The sequence below is a fragment of the Globicephala melas genome, chromosome 5 (genome assembly GCF_963455315.2).
Source record: "Globicephala melas chromosome 5, mGloMel1.2, whole genome shotgun sequence".
In the NCBI taxonomy this organism is placed as follows: Eukaryota; Metazoa; Chordata; class Mammalia; order Artiodactyla; family Delphinidae; genus Globicephala; species Globicephala melas.
The window spans coordinates 86,208,698-86,228,159 of record NC_083318.1 but is presented as its reverse complement, the minus strand read 5'-3'; the positions used below and the strand labels follow the sequence as shown (position 1 = coordinate 86,228,159).

Genomic DNA, 19,462 nt, shown 5'->3' with positions numbered 1-19,462 from the left:
TATATAAAATGTATTAAATCTTGGAAAATCTATAGCATTAGCAACTCTACATTTCTGAGTAAGTTCTAGCCCTCTCTGAGGTTTTGGTACCTAGGCCTGAGTGTAGAGTTGAGATACACAGTGGCTTTAAGCAGCTTAGTAGTAATAATTTAACAATTATAAGATGCAAAGGAAGGGTTGAAGGATCAACTTCAAGAAAAGGATCAGAGAGCCAGAATCATCACCAAAGCTAAAGCAACAGGTTGAGAGACAAGACACATGATACCCCTAAATCTCCAATTATCACAAAACTATGATTATAGAGCTACCATGACTAATATCATTGTGTAGAGAGAAGGCTCTTAAGAGTATCAGTGGTTTGAATCAAAACTTAGAAATAATCTGTCTCTCCTTTTTTGCTTAACAAGCAGAGAAATTCATTTGTGCCACACCTCATTGAATCTTCTACATCAAGCGACATCATGTTGAAGAAGAACATTCTGCTGTTGGCTCTTCAGATAAGTCTCTTAGGAACCACTCTTGGTGGGAATGTTTTGATTTGGCCAATAGAAGGTAGTCATTGGCTAAATGTTAAGACAATTATAGATGAGCTAATTAAAAAAGAGCATAATGTGACTGTCTTAGTTGCTTCTGGTGCACTTTTCATCACACCGACCTCTAACCCATCTCTGATATTTGAAATATCTAAAGTGCCCTTTGGCAAAGAAAGAATAGAAGGATTGACCAAGGACTTTGTTTTGACATGGATGGAAAATAGACCATCTCCTTTAACCATTTGGAGATTCTATCAGGAGATGGCCAAAGTCATCAAGGACTTCCATATGGTGGCTAGAGAAGTCTGTGATGGTGTTCTCAAAAACCAAAATCTAAAGGAAAAGCTGAAGAAAAGCAAATTTGAGGTCTTGGTATCAGATCCAGTATTTCCTTGTGGTGATATAATAGCTTTAAAACTGAGAATTCCATTTATATACTCTTTGAGGTTTTCTCCAGCCTCAACAGTGGAAAAACACTGCGGGAAGGTACCATACCCTCCTTCCTATGTTCCTGCTATTTTATCAGAACTTACTGACCAGATGTCTTTCACCGACAGAATAAGAAATTTCATTTCCTACCATCTACAGGACTACATGTTTAATATGCTTTGGAAATCATGGGATTCCTACTATAGTAAATCTTTGGGTATGTTACATTTTTTATTATTTAAGTTTGAACAAACAGAGCTTTGTATCACTTCTTCTCTATTTCCCTATGGCTATTCTTCTTCAATCCTACATATTGATTACTGTCTATTACTATCATTTGACAGCAGGAAAGAACATAAAAGACACTATGATTTGCAGCTACAGTGTGTTGTTTTCTAATTTTATGGACTTGAAGGTACCAAATAAGTTCTTTTATGGATAACATTCTGGTGACAAATACCTAAGTTTAAAAATAGGACTAAATTCTCATTTAGATATTGCACTGAAAATAGAAATTGCCTAGAAACTTCAGTGGGGTATGCAAAAAGCTGGAAGAAATTAAGCTGTCTACAAGCCCATTATTGTAAACATTTGTGCGTGTGTATTTAAAAACATACATGTTTATGGAAAATGTTTGATTATTGCACATAGATTTCTTACTGTTTACTAGGCTCTCCCTTAGATAGAGAGGTTACAACAAAGACTGAGACCAAGTTCTTGGATTCAAGGATTTCACAGTCAAGCAGAAGAGATGTCAGACATGAAAAGGAATACTTACAGTATGAATGAGGTGAGTAATGGAAATATGTATAAAGGACAGAGATAGTATAAAGGAGACAGGCAGTATGTGACGAGAGAGAGTGGTATTCTGAAAAACTTCAGAGTTGAGGTGTTGCACCTCAAAAGGAAATTTTTAAACAGTGAATATAAATTTTCCTGCAAATTAAGTGTGGGGAAGGAAACAGTGTGCCCAATATTGTGGAGTCTTAAAATAGCATGTGTGTGCTGTGTATTACTGATGATTCAGTATTTATGAAGGTCAAATTGATTTGCATTTCTTGGATGATTAGTGTTGTTGAACACATTTTCATGTATCTGTTGGCCATCTGTATGTCTTTGGAAAAATGTCATTTCAGATCCTCTGCCCATTTTCAGTCATATTGTTTGTATATTTGCTACTAAGTTGTATAAGTTTTCATATATTTTGGATATTAGCCCCTTATCAGATATATGATTTGCAGATATTTTCTCCCATATGATAGGTTGTCTTTTTATTTTGTTGATAGTTTCCTTTTTTGTGCAGAAGCTTTTAAGTTTGAGGTAGTCCTACTTGTTTATTTTTTCTTTTGTTGCTTTTGCTTTTGGTAGTAAATCCAAAAAACATCATCAAGACCTATGTCAAGGAACTTAGCACCTATATTTTCTTCTAGGAGTTTTGTGGTTTCAGTTCAAACCACAAAAGTCTTTAAACCATTTCAAGTTAATTTTTGTACATGATGTAAGATAGGGGTCCAGTTTCATTGTTTCACATGTGGTTGTGCAGTTTTTCCAACATGATTTATTGAAGAGTCTGTCTTCTCCACTGTATATTCTTGGCTCCTTTGTTATAAATTAATTGACAGTATATGAGTGGGTTTATGGGTGAGGAGTATGAAGAGGGATGTAAGTTACAACTGGCTGATCATATTCTCTGGATATATTAAATAGTTGCTCCCAAACTCAAAAACAGATATTTATCTCCTGGAATCCAAACAAAAGTCTACCTGTTCTGATTCTTAGAGAGAATAAGCTCAGCTACTATGACAATCGTGAACTACCCTACGAAGATAAAAGTGAATGGTCAACATCATAGGGCTAAAACTGGACCTTAAAAATTAAGAAAGAGGACAAAGAAATGGCAATTTTATAAGGTAACAAAGCTGTCAAGATTTTGAAAACTCTTTAATCTCCTCATGCATGTAGTAAACTAACAGTGACATCTGAACATGTGCAGAATCTCAGTTAATGAACTAGAGGAATGTACATGGAGAGTTCCTTGGTCACAGTATGTGTCTACATTTTCATCTCATCACTTATGTTTTTATCAACTACTTGTTCTCAACTTGAGATAATAATTATCAGGATTATGATGTTCTTTATTTATATTGGTGAAATTATCCCTAGATAAACCTTCTCCATGCTGGCAATCTCAAAATCACATGTTTCATTGTATTTTGCTTGTAAGTTAATACTGGTAATAAAACCACACTATTTTCCCATCTTAAGATATTAGAATAATATTTCTTAACAATTTTTTCATGGGAATGTAATGAAGATTTCTAGAAAGGTTCTTACTCTCTGATTTTGATAATCTCATGTTTCTAATCAAATTATACTCTTCCGGCTTAGAATGGCTATTTAAACTTTGTTGTACTAAAACACAATATTCTTATTGATGTCCAGGGACTTGAGCACTCATATTCCAAAGGTCAGGTAAGAAATGAAAGTACTGACATGACAGAGTAATTTATTTTTTTGCAAGACTTTGTACATGTGGAATGATAAATGAGGATGATGAACGGAACTGACTTGGAAAAATAACTTATTTCCAATTTGTAATCTGAATTTACCTTTTAATTTAGCTTGACTGCTCTAATCAAAGTCATTGCAACAAATCCATATCTACTCAGTTCTCAAATTGTCACACCTGAGTAAATAAATAGAGGACAACTTTCTTTCTATAACATTATTTTTCTGCAGTGGTATGCTATAAGACCTCAGAGTGAGTCCATCTCTGCTAATTGCTAGGAATTGGATATTATCATGTGAAAATTACTTCTTTTATTTCAGGTAACAGGTATTTGGTTGAAACTCCTGGATATCATTATAGTAAGAGCAGGCAATATTTGTTGATAAGTGCTTCACATGTAATATATACCTTAATCCTTGCAATGAACTTGTGAAGAAAAATCTACTATCACAAATGAGAATATTGAGGCTTAGAAATAGTGAACATGTTAAAATCAAATCATATAGCTATTAGGTTGAGAGAATTTTCAAACAATTCTTTCTGACACCAAAGCGTCTAGAACAATTTTTCTCTCCTTTAAAATCTTCAGGTACAAATTCATCAATTATTCAGAATATTTTAGGTTTAAACTTTCTTGGGTACTTTTCTTCTTCCTTTCAATATATTTAGTTTTTACAATCTGCTATTCTATTTCTCACGTATTTAATTTGCTGAATTGAATTTAATTGGGCCATGTTATCACTAGGCACCTTGTTATTCCTTTAGGCATAGCAATTATGTTGCCTGGGATAATTTGCCTGAGGATAGCTTTCTGGTCTTAAGAGAGCTTCACTTTAACTGAAAGTTAGAAACGGCTTCTGCAGATTTCAAATATATTTGTCTAAAGTTGATCCAGGTAAATTTTATTTTTGTTTATATTAACAACAAAAAAGCTGCCACCAAAATTGGGGAAACATTTAGGGAAATGATAATGTAGCATTTTAATGCCAGTAAAAATATTTATAATCCATAAATATTACCTCTTGCTACCAACAGTTTTACCTTGTGGCCACTATAAAAACAAATATTTTTTGTGAGTAACTTTTACATATTAGATTTATATAAATATACAATGTATTTTTATATATGAATAATCTCTAAAAATGAATGCCATCTATAATAACAATAGATAATCATGCAAATATATTAAGTTCAATAGGAAAAACAGTAGACCTTCATAAAAGAAAAAAGCTTGACCATAGTATTCAGATCTTCACATGAACGAGGTACTCACTAAGCACAGGTAATTAATGTAAAATAAAGTGCTAGAAATTAGACATATTTGAGTGTGTATATCTGCACAGTGCTTGATTTCCAGTTGTCATTTTAAAAGAGAAAAAGTATATTGGGATATACTCTTCTTTTCCCTGAAGAGTAATACATTTTGGTTTGGAACATTCTTTTTCTTTCTTTTATTCTCTTCCTGTCTTTCCTTTGCTTCCCTCTCTCCTTCCTTCCTTTCTTCTTCTATTTCAAAATTTAAGTTAACCTTGATTGGTTAGAATTTTTCAAATCACCACTGGTAGCATTCCCTTTTACACAATTACCCATCAGCCAGATGATAGCCATAGGCGGCATGACAACAAAGATGGAACTTGCTGTGGGACATGCACAATTCCCAGAAAGAGCTTTCACTCTTTTTTGCTCCCACTCAATGAAAGGGAATGAAGGTTTTAATCTTTGTAGGTATAATCTTGAGCTTTATATCTGTGTATTTCTTAAATCATTTTTGAACTTTGCAACTGCATATATTGTTAGTGATAGATCATTTGTGATGTGCCTGGAGATTGAGCATGACTGACACTTGTGGGGAAAATTGCAAGTGTTTGGGAACATCTGCACTGAAGCTCAGGTGCCCCAGGGGGCCATTGTCTGAGTAGTGGAAGAGGGGAGGTGGGTCCAAGTGATGAGATCTAGGTGATCTGATCTGGTTAAATTGATCATTTTAAAGTCAGATTCTCTCCCTACAATATCAAATATAGCTAACATTTATTGAGTGCAAATGCTATTCTGAATAATTTACATGCATTCCTTCGTTTAGTACTCATAACTACAGAAAATAGGCACCGTCATTCTCCCCTGGTTGTAATGAGGCTGAGTAACTTGCCTGAGGTTACAATCAAGGAAGTGGTGAAGGATTTAATGCCAGACCCAGGGCTAAAAAGAAAGCTTTAGACAATATTCTGTGTATACAGGATAAAACAAAGGGAAAAAAGGAAAGTTCACCTAAGTTTAAAATTTCAAATTAGATTTCTGTGCATTAATTTTATACCTGGCTACTTTACCAAATTCATTGATTAGCTCTAGTAGTTTTCTGGTAGAATTAATGCACAGAAATCTTTTGCATTCCTATATACTAAAGCTGAAAAATATGAAAGAGAAATTAAGGAAACACTCCCATTTACCATTACAACAAAAATAACAAAATACCTAGGAATAAACATACCTCAGGAGACAAAAGACCTGTATGCAGAAAATTATAAGACACTGATAAAAGAAATTAAACATGATACAAACAGATGGAGACAAATACCATGTTCTTGGATTGGAAGAATCAGCATTGTGAAAATGATTATACTACTCAAAGCAATCTACAGATTCAATGCAATCTCTACCAAACTTCCAATGGCACTTTTCACAGAACTAGAACCAAAAATTTCACAATTTGTATGGAAACACAAAAGACCTCCAATAGCCAAAGCAAACTTGAAAAAGAAAAATGGAGCTGGAGGAATCAGGCTCCCTGACTTCAGACTATACTACAAAGCTACAGTAATCAAGACAGTATGGTACTGGCCAAAAAAAAAGAAATATAAATCAATGGAACAGAATAGAAAGCCCAGAGATAAACCCATGCACATATGGTCACCTTACCTTTGATAAAAGAGGCAATAATATACAATGGAGAAACGATAGCCTCTTCAATAAGTGGTACTGGGAAAACTGGGCAGCTACATGTAAAATAATGAAATTACAACACTCCCTAACACCATACACAAAAATAAACTCAAAATGGATTTAAGACCTAAATATAAGGCCAGACACTGTAAAACTCTTAGAGGAAAACATAGGCAGAACACTCTATGACATAAATCACAGCAAGATCCTTTTTGACCCACCTCCTAGAGAAATGGAAATAAAAACAAAAAAAAAACAAATGGGGCCTAGTGAAACTTAGAAACTTTTGCACAGCAAAAGAAACCATAAACAAGACCAAAATACAACCCTCAGAATGGGAGAAAATATTTGCAAATGAAGCAACTGACAAAGGATTAATCTCAAAATTTACAATCAGCCCATGCAGCTCAATATCAAAACAACAAAGAGCCCAATCCAAAAATGGGCAGAAGACCTGAATAGACATTTCTCCAAAGAAGATGTACAGATTGCCAGCAAACACATGAAAGAATGCTCAACATCTCTAATCACTAGAGAAATGCAAATTAAAGCTACAATGAGGTATCACCTCACCCTGTCCATCCTCAAAAAATCTACAAACAATAAATTCTGGAAAGGGTGTGGAGAAAAGGGAACCCTCTTGCACTGTTGGTGGGAATGTAAATTGATACAGCCACTATGGAGAACACTATGGAGGTTCCTTAAAAATTTAAAAATAAAACTACCATACAACCCATCAATCCCACTACGGGGCATATAACCTGAAAAAACGATAATTCAAAAAAAGTCATGTGCCACAATGTTCATTGAAGCTCTATTTACAATAGCCAGGACATGGAAGCAATCTAAGTGTCCATCGACAGATGAATGGATAAAGAAGATGTGGCACATATATACAATGGACTATTACTCAGCCATAGAAAGAAACAAACTGTGTTATTTCTAGTGAGGTGGATGGACCTAGAGTCTGTCATACAGAGTGAAGGAAGTCAGAAAGAGAAAAGCAAGTACTGTATGCTAACACATATATATGGAATCTAAAAATATTTAAAATGGTTCTGAAGAACCTAGGGGAAGGACAGGAATGAAGAGCAGACATAGAGAATGGACTTGAGGACATGGGGAGGGGGAAGGGTAAGCTGGGACAAAGTGAGAGAGTGGCATGGACATATATACACTACCAAATGTAAAATAGATAGCTAGTGGGAAGGAGCTGCATAGCACAGGTAGATCAGTTCGGTGCTTTGTGTCCACCTAGAGGGATGGGATTGGGAGAGTGGGAGGGAGACACAAGAGGGAGGAGATATGGGGATATTTGTATATGTATAGCTGATTCACTTTGTTATATAGCAGAAACTAACACACCATTATAAAGCAATTATACTCCAAAAAAGTTGTTAAAAAAAAAGAGACAATCCATCATATTAAAAATGTATAAATGAAGAAAATAAAAACAAATACAATTTCAAATGAATTAACTAAATGCCAATCAAGGAACTCAAATAAAATTGAACTACTAACGTAAGGCTAAAACTTTAAAGTTACTAAAGAGTTGATTACTCAGGTTCCTAAAACAGTGTGAAGACTGGTTTGTAGGCTTTTGTGGCCTCTGGAGCCACCTCCAAATCTGAGTGACAATGAGAAATGATCAGCACAATTAAATCCTAGCATCCAGGGCAATGCACAGAAAGAGGAAACTTCAAGGCAGGGCATGTGTTTGGGGAAAAAATTTGTAAGAAAAACTCCTGTACAAAAGTGTTGTTTTAAACATTCTCAATTCAAACTAATAGCATTATACATTTTAAGATACTTTAACTCTAATTTAGTTTTATACAGATGACTAACATTCTCCAACAAAACCTCATTAAATCTTATTCTGAAAAATTTATGTCTGTTTTATTATCCTTTGGAGTCCTCTCTTTCAAAATAGAGAATGAAAAGGAGCAATTGATTCTGAGGGGAACAAAATCTTCCACCCCAAAATGTGTCTCTTTGGCTTGAGGATTATCTGAGGCTGATTGCTTTTAAGAGACAAAGACTCAGGAAGTCTTTCTTTTTACCTTCCCTTTAACTGCTTAAAGGAGTTTAGATACGAGGCCCTGTCCAGGAAGAGCCCTCTCACCAGAGAAATCTACAGAGAACAACACCTACTGTGGTAGGGAAACTCAACAGGGCCTGGAGACCAAAGTCCAATCTGTGTCTCATTGTCTCTATGGCACAGCAAATATTCATTTACCAAATATTTGTTTTTCCATCTCTATGTGAATTGCCTTCCTCCACTGTAAAGCCCCAAACACTTACCCCGTTCTCCTTCCCTCAGGTGGCATATAGGCCTCAGTTGCCTAACTTGTTCTTGGGCCTCATAGTCTTGAGGAGACCCTGCATGTCACTAAATTTGGTTTTTCTCCTGTTCATCTGTGTCACATCGATTTAATTTTTAGATGAGCCAAAATAACCTAGAAAAGGTAGAGGGAAAGTTTTTTTCCTCTCCAACAATTCAAAGTACAAGAACAATATCATAATTGGTGCAAATTTTCTATGACTAATCTATTTTTCACTCATGGTACTTATGTATTGTTTCACAGGCATATGTTTTTAAAATTATTTTCTGAGCTCTTTAGTTATGTTTAAGATGTCATCATCAAATATTCACCATTGTGAAATGTAATATTTTCTAATTTTTACTGTTATAAAATATATCTCAACTATTCAATTTAAAAAGTAGATTATAGAAGAAGGAACATTGGACTGGGAACCAGAATACTTATGCATTTCCAGCATTGTGACTTTCAGATTATTTAAACCTCTCTTAGTCTATTTTCTTACATACAAAATGATGGAGATGGGCAAACTGGACTTATGTTGGCTATAGAATGACAATCCCACATGCTATTACTGAAACCGTATTCAGAAGAGCTATAAGTGAACTCATAAAGCAAACAAATATGTGATTGTTTTAAATTACAGAACTTCATTATTTCATGAAATTATGCATATTTAGCATATTATTTTTTCACTGATGGAATTTTAAATCTAAGCTTATACTGCATATGTCCCCAAACATAATTTATTTTTTAATCTCTTCATCATTTTTGAATTTGCAAATTATGAAGCATTTCAGGTATACAGGAAACCATAGAATAAATGGAACAGAACTCTACATTGATGGTAGTGAGATTAAACATTTTAACATCCAAGAATAATTTTAAAACAAAAATAATATATATATATATCAGCTACTAATTAATTCTATTATCTCTTATTGTCTTTATTAAATTATATAATTTTATTATTGTCCTGAAAAGACCACCTAACAGTGGAAAGTTAACTCCTTGAACGCTTGAATTTTTTTTTAAATGCAGGGTAATTTAGGGCTGCCTACCTGCATTTGATTCTTGGGTATATTTTGATAAGCTTTTAAATGTTATCATAGCTGTTGCTAGTGAGTAATGGCTAATTAATTATTATACTTACAAGGACTTCAATAACTGAACAAATCTCAGTATTTTATAAATGAACTTTCAGTTATCCTTTATATGTTGTTGTGTTTTGTCTCCTTTTTATAATAAGGTCATGACAGCAACAGATTTCTTTATGAAGCTATTTTAAATTCTCTTCACTAGGCCATTTTAATGGCCATCAAGATTAGTCATACTCTTCTCCTGCTGTTTTGTTTCAAAATGTAATTAATTTTAAAATTACTGCCCCTATAACCAAATTGAGGCTAGCTCTTGAAAGGACACAAATACAATCATTCTAAAAGCATAACTTCTCTCTCTCCTCTTTCCCTTTCTCTGCCTTCCTGGTCCTTTTGTTCCTTAAGGTCCTGAAATGACAATTCAAGGGCAAAAGATCATAAAGAGAAAACCCAGCACTTAATTTCCAATCTCAGTTCCCGGTTTCTATCCTTTTAATCACTTTATTTGTTATTTTCTCTTTTTAATGGCAGCTTTCAAAGATTTTAACTTTTAAAATAGCACCAGTATATATTTGCCCTTGTTCAGTTTGGCATTCACTAAGAACCTCAACATGTATCATTACATCCATGTCTAGCCAGTAATTCTGTAGCTAACCCACTGATTTACTGGTCAATCTTTAGGCAAATTTATTAAACTGCTAACATTACTAAACTCTTGCTCTGAACCAAGCAGTCTGCAAAGCAGCTTTGCAGATATTATTGCTAATTTACAACTTAATATAACAAATTAGCATCATCTCTCATTTACACATGAGAAAACTAAGGCTGAGAGGATCTAGGTAATTCATCAGGGTCACAAATCTTGTTAAAGGTCAGTTTTTGAATCCGGGGCTGTTGAAATCTAGAGTTCACCTAATTTAAGCTACTAAACAGCTCTGAGTAAAAAGCGTATGTTTTCTCAGCGTGCTGGTTGCTATCTCCTTGATTGTGTATAAAGATATCATAGGGAAGAAAATTAAAATTTCCCTGTAACAAGGAGACAGTGATCAATTTGCTTTATCAGAGAAGAAAACAGTCCTCTATCAAATGTGTAGTAATTAACTCTATTACCCAATTAATCTAAAACTTCTTGAAGTGTTTGAGCAAACATCCTCTAAGGGAAGCTTGTTTTTAATATTTTCCTAAATATGAGCCATGGGGAAATGATAATAATGCTGGTCACTGGGCATTGCCAAAGTTCCTGAAACTTAACAAAGATGAGACATGACATTGTAAAAAGCCAGAAATGAGTGAAATAGTGTTATGATTGTTGTCCCAATTGTACTACTCTGTCAAATATGCTTCTGGATATGCAATTCAACATTAGTTTCATTATCCATGAAATGGAGTAAATCACTTCTGCTAAACAAGATTATGAAAAGGATTGAGTCAGACAATGCATGTAGAAATGCCTTATAATAAAGATATCCAACTTGAAAGTTCTGCAACTTTTGGCAAAGTGACTTTAGCAGTGAGAAATATTATTTTTCATTTAACAATTTGGGGAAAGGTATACTAAATTGAAGGCACATTTTATAAATTATGGTTATTTTCACAGAGAACACAGATATCAGGTTTATAACCTGCCTGCTTCTTTTTCTTTAAAATAGGGCCAGATTTCATTTCTTTTGTTGGACTAATCATATTAATATATTCAAGAATTTGAGTTATATTGTTTTCCTTTTAGTCTATAGATCAATTGACTTATGAATGAGTGTAGCCATCGCATTAAATATTATTTTGTTTGAAAAAATAATCTACCTAAATATACTTTGAAAGTTTCTTTTCGTCTTAAAAGATCTGTAGTAGTATGGTTTCCATAATGGATATCACCATGCCTAAGAAGTTTTCCCATCTTCTGATTTTTAATTTGACTCCGATTGAAATTGTTCTAAGTGGGAATGTGCTAATTTAGCCAACGGATGGTAGCCATCGGTTAAACATTAAGATCATTTTGGAAGAGTTGAATCAAAGAAATCACAATGTGACTGTACAGGCTTCATCAGCGACTCTATTCGTCAACTCCAGTGATGATTCTCTTATGAATTTTGAGGTGATATCTGTTTCCTACAAGAAAAGCAACATCGGCTCCTTAATTGAACATCTGATAATGCTGTGGATAGATCATAGACTGACTCCTCTCATGCTCTGGACTTTTTACAAAGAACTAGGAAAACTACTACCTACAGATTAATATACAAATCTGTGATTGAGTATTAAAGAACCCCAAGTTAATGGCAAGACTTCAGAAAGGAGGCTTTGATGTGCTGCTAGCCGACCCAGTAACAATCTGTGGAGACCTGGTTGCTCTGAAATCAGGAATTCCATTTATGTACACGTTGAAGTTCTCTCCAGCCTCAGCAGTAGAGAGACACTGTGGAAAAATCCCAGCACCTGCCTCCTATGTACCTGCAACACTTTCAGAGCTCACTGACCAGATGACCTTTGGCGAAAGGGTTAAAAATACCATATCTTATCCACTGCAAGATTATATATTTCAGTCCTACTGGGGACAATGGAATTCATACTATAGCAAAATCCTAGGTAAGTCTCTAAAATATTATCTTACTATTGATTCTAGATATCTTATTTATTGTTAATACAGCAGAAGGTTTCCATACCACTGCCTATGCCAAGCTGAAGTAAATACACTTATTATGCCTTTGTACACATCCTTGAACATTATTCCTGGATAAATTCCTAGAAAATAGAGTGGTGGTATTAATACGTATGTTGTTGTCTCAAAGCAAATAATGTTGTGCTTATTTAGGTAATAGCTTTTCAATGTGTAAATCAATCTTCAAATATAAATGAAAATACCTTTACTAGGATGAATTATGACACTGCTAAAAAATACCTTGACACACATTTTGAAGTGATACCTGATTTACTTTCCCTCTTCATTCTTCATTTTTTCTTTGTCTGAGGAAGCTTTAAAAAGCCTAGGGAGAAAAAAAAAAAAAGCCTAGGGTTAGGCATTGGAAACTTGAATTTATACTCTGCTCTGCCTCTCACTATCTCTCCATCCTTAGGTTCCCCTGGGTGCTTGCGGCAGCACTGCCTCCAACTTAATTGCTCAGGGACCTTTGGCAAACCTCAAGGTTCCTTGTCTCACAGATTCCTTTATAAGCATCAAACAAAATAAAACAAACTGTCAAGGCCAGTTCTGGTTCATTGTATATATTATTTCTTTTTCTCATCTTCATGAGTCTTCCTTTCTTTATTTTTCTGTTTTCTTTTCTAATTAATGCTTTTTTCTCTAGGTCTCTTAGTAGTAGCAGGGATACTAATTAAAAGCAAAAATTAATAGTTGATGTTACCAATGGTACTTTCTTATAAAGGTAATATGCAAAATACTATTCTTTCACTCACCTTTTGGCTTTCCTCTGTTCCTCCCTTTATTTCTTTTCTTCTTTCTTCCATCTCTCCCTAACTCCCTTCATTTATTTTACTTTCTTCTTTCCCTCTTCCTTCCTTCCCTCCTCTTTTCCTCCCTCCCTCCTTCCTTCCTACCTTCCTTCCTTCCTTCCTTCCATCCATCTCGCTTTCTTTGTGTAGAAAAGTTACCAAATACCAGGCCAGTACCTACCTCTTTTCTAGGTACTGGGAATACAGCAGTTAGCAAAACAGATCAAAATCTCTACTCTACCCTTATGGAGCTCACACTAGTAAAAGGAGACAGTCAACAAATAAAATGAGTCTATAAAATATACAGGGTGTTAGACTGTGATATATGCTATGTAGTAAAACATGAAGACTAGACAGTTTTGCAAGTAGTGTTATACTTTTAAATAGGGTGGCAAAGGAAGGTCTGAACTGAAAGGATGACATTCAGACAAAGACCTCAGAGCAGTGAGAATGAGAACCAGTAGGATCCCTGGAGAAAAAGCATTTCAGGCATAGGTAAAAACAAGTGCAAAAACCCATGGCAGGCCATATTTGCAGGACTTACATAAGGATTTACAATAAAGATTTAATGTATCTTGACCTTAAATCTTACTTTTCACAAGTAGAATCTGTAAAATTTTTTTCTTTCCTTGATTTTGGAATACTCTATCCTGTTTTCCATCACTTTTAAACTTCTTTGTGGAATTAGTCTAGAAGAAAGATATTGAACATATCATACACATATAAATAAAACATATGCAAGGTAATTAAATTTTGCATATACTTTTGTAGATATGGTAGAATTTTGAAAGTAAAATTCTGTGTATTTATATCTTTTATAATGTAACATAACTATATTTTCTTTTTTTCTGGGTTCCAAATTTCATATGCTTCAGAAACATATTTCACTTTAAATTTAGGTGTTATTCACATGATTATTTCCCAAGACATTTGAAATGTGTGCTATAATAGTTATCACTGCGCATATATGTATCACATACCAACAACTACTGTGGGTTTTGAATAAGGTAACTGTCTATAAATAAGGAGATGTAAAAAGTAAAATGGTGAAGGGCCTTGCAAAGCACAGGAGATTCTGGGTTCAAGTTCCATTTGCTAAATGTGTGATCTCAGGCAGGTAAACTCGAGTCACAGCACATCCTTCTCTTTAAAATGGGGAAATTATTTCACAGTACTCTTTAGGATGATCATATGACACTTTATGGATGGAAATGTTATGTCAATTATGAAGGTTTATACTTATGATGAATATTATTTACACCAAACTACACAAGAACTCTGTAATGACAATGCCCTAATTATACTATCATGGGGCTATGTACATAGAAAGTAGTCAGTAAATATTTGTAGAAAATAAACGGCCTCTGGGATATACTAAATCTCCCTTCTCAAAGGAAACCATGACAAATTATATAACGTGTGAAAAAGCTTTTGTGAAACAGAATGTTCCCAACTTCTCATTTGCACAGTATACTAATCTAGCTTCAGAAATCCCACATATTAAGAAATTAAATATTTTATTTACTTAAATCCTTTATGCTCTTCATGTTACTAAATGTAGTTGAACAACAAATAACTACCTTGAATATTTTATTTCAAATCAAGCTATATTTCCAAGAAGAACTGGTAAAATCTAATTTGTCTTTTGTTTTCAATTACATTCTTAAAGTATTAGAGACGCCTGTTAACTGTAAACTGACACTGAAATAGGGCAGGTACCTTATATTTGATATTATCTTTGAATACGAGATTTCATAATGTCAAATTTCTGAGAAGTTTCCATTTCAATGACTGTTCTTCAGTTCTGTGAGAAAAATAGACTAGAAAAATAGCATGCTTAAATGTGGTTAGAAAACAAACAAAAACCCTCAAAAATCTATTTTGAAAGAAATAGAAGTAAGTAACAAGGAAATATCTAACTGCATTGGTTAAAAATCCTGTTTTATTTATCAGTGAAGAAATATTTTGTGAATGAAGTAAATTAAAATGATCATCAATTCAATTTTGAATATGTTTCTAACACCTAATGGAACAGGCATATCTGGGAATATGCCAATATTGTTATTCATATTAAGGAGTGAATCTATTAATAAATCTTGCCCTGGCTAATTGTTCTGCAAGGCATCATCCAATTGCACTGAGCCTGATCTCTCCCCCCAACCTCAGAGAGATTTGCTGTACATATAGTACATAGGTAGTTCTCATGTGGGAAGGATTTGAGACTAGCCTTTGCTACAGCTATAGGAAGGCCGAGGACTTGAATGTTGTAATGAAAATAGTTAAACCGGTAAAGAAACTGAATAGTCCCATTTTGCCTGTGTCTTTTGGTTTCCTGATCTGTCTCCATTTTTCCCAGCACACTGCAGACAGGAGAGAGGAAAGCTCAGTACTAATCTATGTAACACTCAACCAGTGTAGCCTGCTTTTACCTCTAAGTACCATGTGGGTTCCATGTTGGTCCCTCTTTCCCTGCTGCTAAATTTTAGATGGATTCCCTAGAACTAACCCTACCTTTTCCCAGACGATTAAAATAAATTAATTAATTAAATAAATAAGCCTCATAACATTTCCCATCTACCCCACTTGACTGAAACTGGGCTAGGTTACTCACTACATTTTTTACATTTGGTTTCTGGCTCCCTTTCTGGGCCCAATATTTTTAAATTTGTTTTTCTGTAACTCACTCCCATTCTAATCCTCATTGCCAACATCTCATCCTTTCCCTGGAAAAGGTGGATCTCTGTTATTCTGCTCTCACGTAGGCTTTTATTTATTTATTTTGCGGTACGTGGGCCTCTCACTGTTGTGGCCTCTCCCATTGCGGAGCACAGGCTCCGGACACGCAGGCTCAGCGGCCATGGCTCATGGGCCCAGGCGCTCCGCGACATGTGGAGTCTTCGCGGACCGGGACACGAACCCGTTTCCCCTGCATCGGCAGGAGGACTCTCAACCACTGCGCCACCAGGGAAGCCCTCACGTTGGCTCTTAATTCCTTCTCACATACGGTTTTCCTGTGGCCAGTGCTGTGAGATTTTCAAAATTCTCTGTAACCTTTCTTTGGAGGTAAAACATAAATCATAAATTGTACAGCTCATTGCAGTTTCGCAATATAAAGCCACCGATGCAACCAGCACCCAAGCCAGTACGCAAAACATTATTATACCCATAACGTCTTACCCCTCCTCGCATCAGTCCCTACAACTCCCATCTAAGGGTAACGACTTTCTTGACCTCGAACACCACAGATTAAATTTGCCTGATTTTAAACTGTATAACTGAACCACACATTATGACTCTTTTGTATTTTGCTCCTTTTATTTAACATCATGTTTTTTTGTCCAAGTCGTTGTACGTATAGTATGTTCATTCTCAAATCTGTCTATTGAATTAATATACATTTTACTTATCTATTCTACTGTTGACGGTCATGTAGGCTATCTTGGTTTTGGCTATGTATGATAAACATTGCTATGAACATTCTTGTACATGTCTTTTGGTGAATACATGTATGTCATAGTATGGGGTATATACATAAGAGTGGAATTGCTAAGTCATAGGTTATGCATCTGTTTAGGTTTAGAAGATACTGCTGAAGTCTAGATTCTCAAGCACTTGTACGGATTGATAATCTCATCAGCCATTTACTAGGATTCCGATTGTTCTCCATTGTTTTTTTTCTTTTCATTTTCATCTCACTGGGCATTTTCTTTTTTTCTTTTATTTTAATTGTAACCATATTGTTGATGTGCTCATTATTATTTTTTTATTAATGGTTAATTTGCATGTTGTTTTTCAAAAAGTACATAAAGCATACAGTGCTTTGTTTTATCAGATGTATATACCTTTGTAACCAACACGTCAATCTCTAAGATCCCTTTCTAACATGGCAGCTCTCCAGAACTTTTTAGACACTTATCAGACTGAATAACTCCTACCATTTAGTTCAGTTTTCTTATTTACTTCCATTTTTCTTTTTTTATTGAACTATAATTGATTTACAATATTATAACATATTTGTTTCAGGTGTATGACATAGTGATTCAATATTTTTATAGATGATACCCCATTTAAAGTTGTAAAACACTGGCTATATTCTCTGTGCTGTACAATATATCCTTATTGCTTATTTATTTTACATATAGTAGTTTGTATCTCTTAATCCCACTTCCACCTCCCCACTGGTAACCACTGGTTTATTCTCTATATCTGTGAGTCTGTTTCTGATTTGTTATGTACATTCATTTGTTTTATTTTTTAGATTTCAAATATAAGTGATAACTTAGAGCATTTGTCTTTCTCTGTCCAACTTATTTTACTAAGCATAATATCCTCTAGGTCCATCCACATTGTTGCAAATGGCAGATTTCACTCTTTTTTATGGCTGAGAAATATTCCATTGTGTGTATTATGTATATATATATATTATATATATATATATATATATATATATATATACACACACACATCACATCTTCTTTATCCATTCTTCTGTTGGTGAACACTTAGATTACTTCCATAACTTGGCTATTGTAAATAATGCTGCTATGAACATTGGGGTGCATATATCTTTTTGAATTAGTGTTTTTGTTTTCTTTGGACTTCCATTTTTCTAATCATTTTAACTGTAAAAGTAATATCATTACATTGTCACTCATGTTCAATTTGTGATCCATCAAGCATCTCTGGTCTAATTTTCTATTCAGTGATTTGGCAGCTAATGCCCTTCCTAGATGTACCAAGTGTACATCTAAATGTGAGTGGACTAGAATACCTAGAGAAGGTGTAACCAAGGGAACAGCAGAGGTGATGCTTGTAATCCCAGCAACTCAGCCCCAGAGAACATGGTTACAGCAGGGAAGGCAGTGCACACAACTCAGGCCTCCTGGCTGCAATGGTGCTCGCAGCCACAGGTAACCGGGCAGCAGTGGGAGCAATGTCTATGACTCTGTCCTTCTAACCATGGAGACACCCACAACTCCAGGCCCTTGCCCCTGCCTCCAGTGGTAGTGCCTGTGAACCCAATAACTCCGAACACAGCAGAGGAACCTGTGACCCCCACTTCCCTCCATCTTTCCCCACCCCCTGTGGAGAACAAGCCTATGCGTGACTCAGGAGATGGCAGACAGAGCAGGAGCACCCACTATCCTGGAGCTTCAGGCAGCAATGCCAGTGACATCAGCAGCAGCAAGGCACCAAGGACTCCAAAGTAGTGACAATGCCAGCACTAGGCAACACCCATGACAGAGTTAGCAGAAGGTGGAAAGTGCCTACTCTCAAATATAACCAGTCAGCGCAGGTAAGAGAAACGAAAAACCTTTGCTATAGTGCCATGTACTGGAAAACAATAGAAAGACATTCACTACTTCGAATGTGCCAGCAGAGGAACAACTCATCAAGCTCCATGAAGATCCACAGTAACATTGTACCACAAAAAGAAAATGACAGTTGTCCAGAAACCAATCTTAAAATCACTGAATATCACAATCTGATAGAGAATTCAAAATAGCTATCATGAAGAAACCCCAACAAGCTACAAGAGAACTCCGAAAGTCAATTCAATGAACTCAGGAATAAAATTAATGAATTAATTAACAGAAAAAATAATTTACCAAGGAGATTTAAACTCTTAAAAGAATCAAACAGAAATTCTGGAGCTGAAGAACTCAAAACACTGGAGGTACCACACTCTCTGATTTCAAACTATAAAAAGCTATAATAGTCAAGACAGCATGGAATTGACTGAAAAACAGATACATAAATCAACAGAACAGAATTGAGAGGCCAGAAATAAACCCACATATATGGAGAATTAATTTACGACAAAGGAGCAAAGAACATACAATCTAGAAAGGATTCTCTCTTCAATAAATGGGTACAGGAAAAACATTTTACACAGAAATTTACATTGCAATATTGAATTACACTTTGTTTTATTGAATTATCCATAATGTTTTATTATTCTTACTGTTTTTTTAATTCCAAAATTATCAATATTATATATATGTGTGTGTGTCTATTTGATATTGATGTTGTAGATATTGTTTAAAGTTGAACATATGCATCTATCTATATAAAGTGGTATTATATATTACATAATATTATATATAGTGTATATTATAAGAGCTATCAACTTTTTTTCAGTTTATCAAAGCATTTTTATTAATTTTTTCTTTTACTTTTTAAAAAATT

The 19,462-nt window shown here is 34.7% G+C and overlaps 1 protein-coding gene across 1 annotated transcript; it reads left to right on the top strand.

Annotated features, from left to right (window-relative positions):
- Positions 1-461: 461 nt before the first annotated feature.
- LOC138842686 (uncharacterized) lies at positions 462-18,483 on the top strand. The gene is given in 4 exon segments (XM_070045517.1): positions 462-1,177; positions 11,786-12,046; positions 12,048-12,409; positions 18,275-18,483. Coding segments are annotated over 4 exon segments (1,548 nt in total).
- The last annotated feature ends 979 nt before the right edge of the window (positions 18,484-19,462 follow it).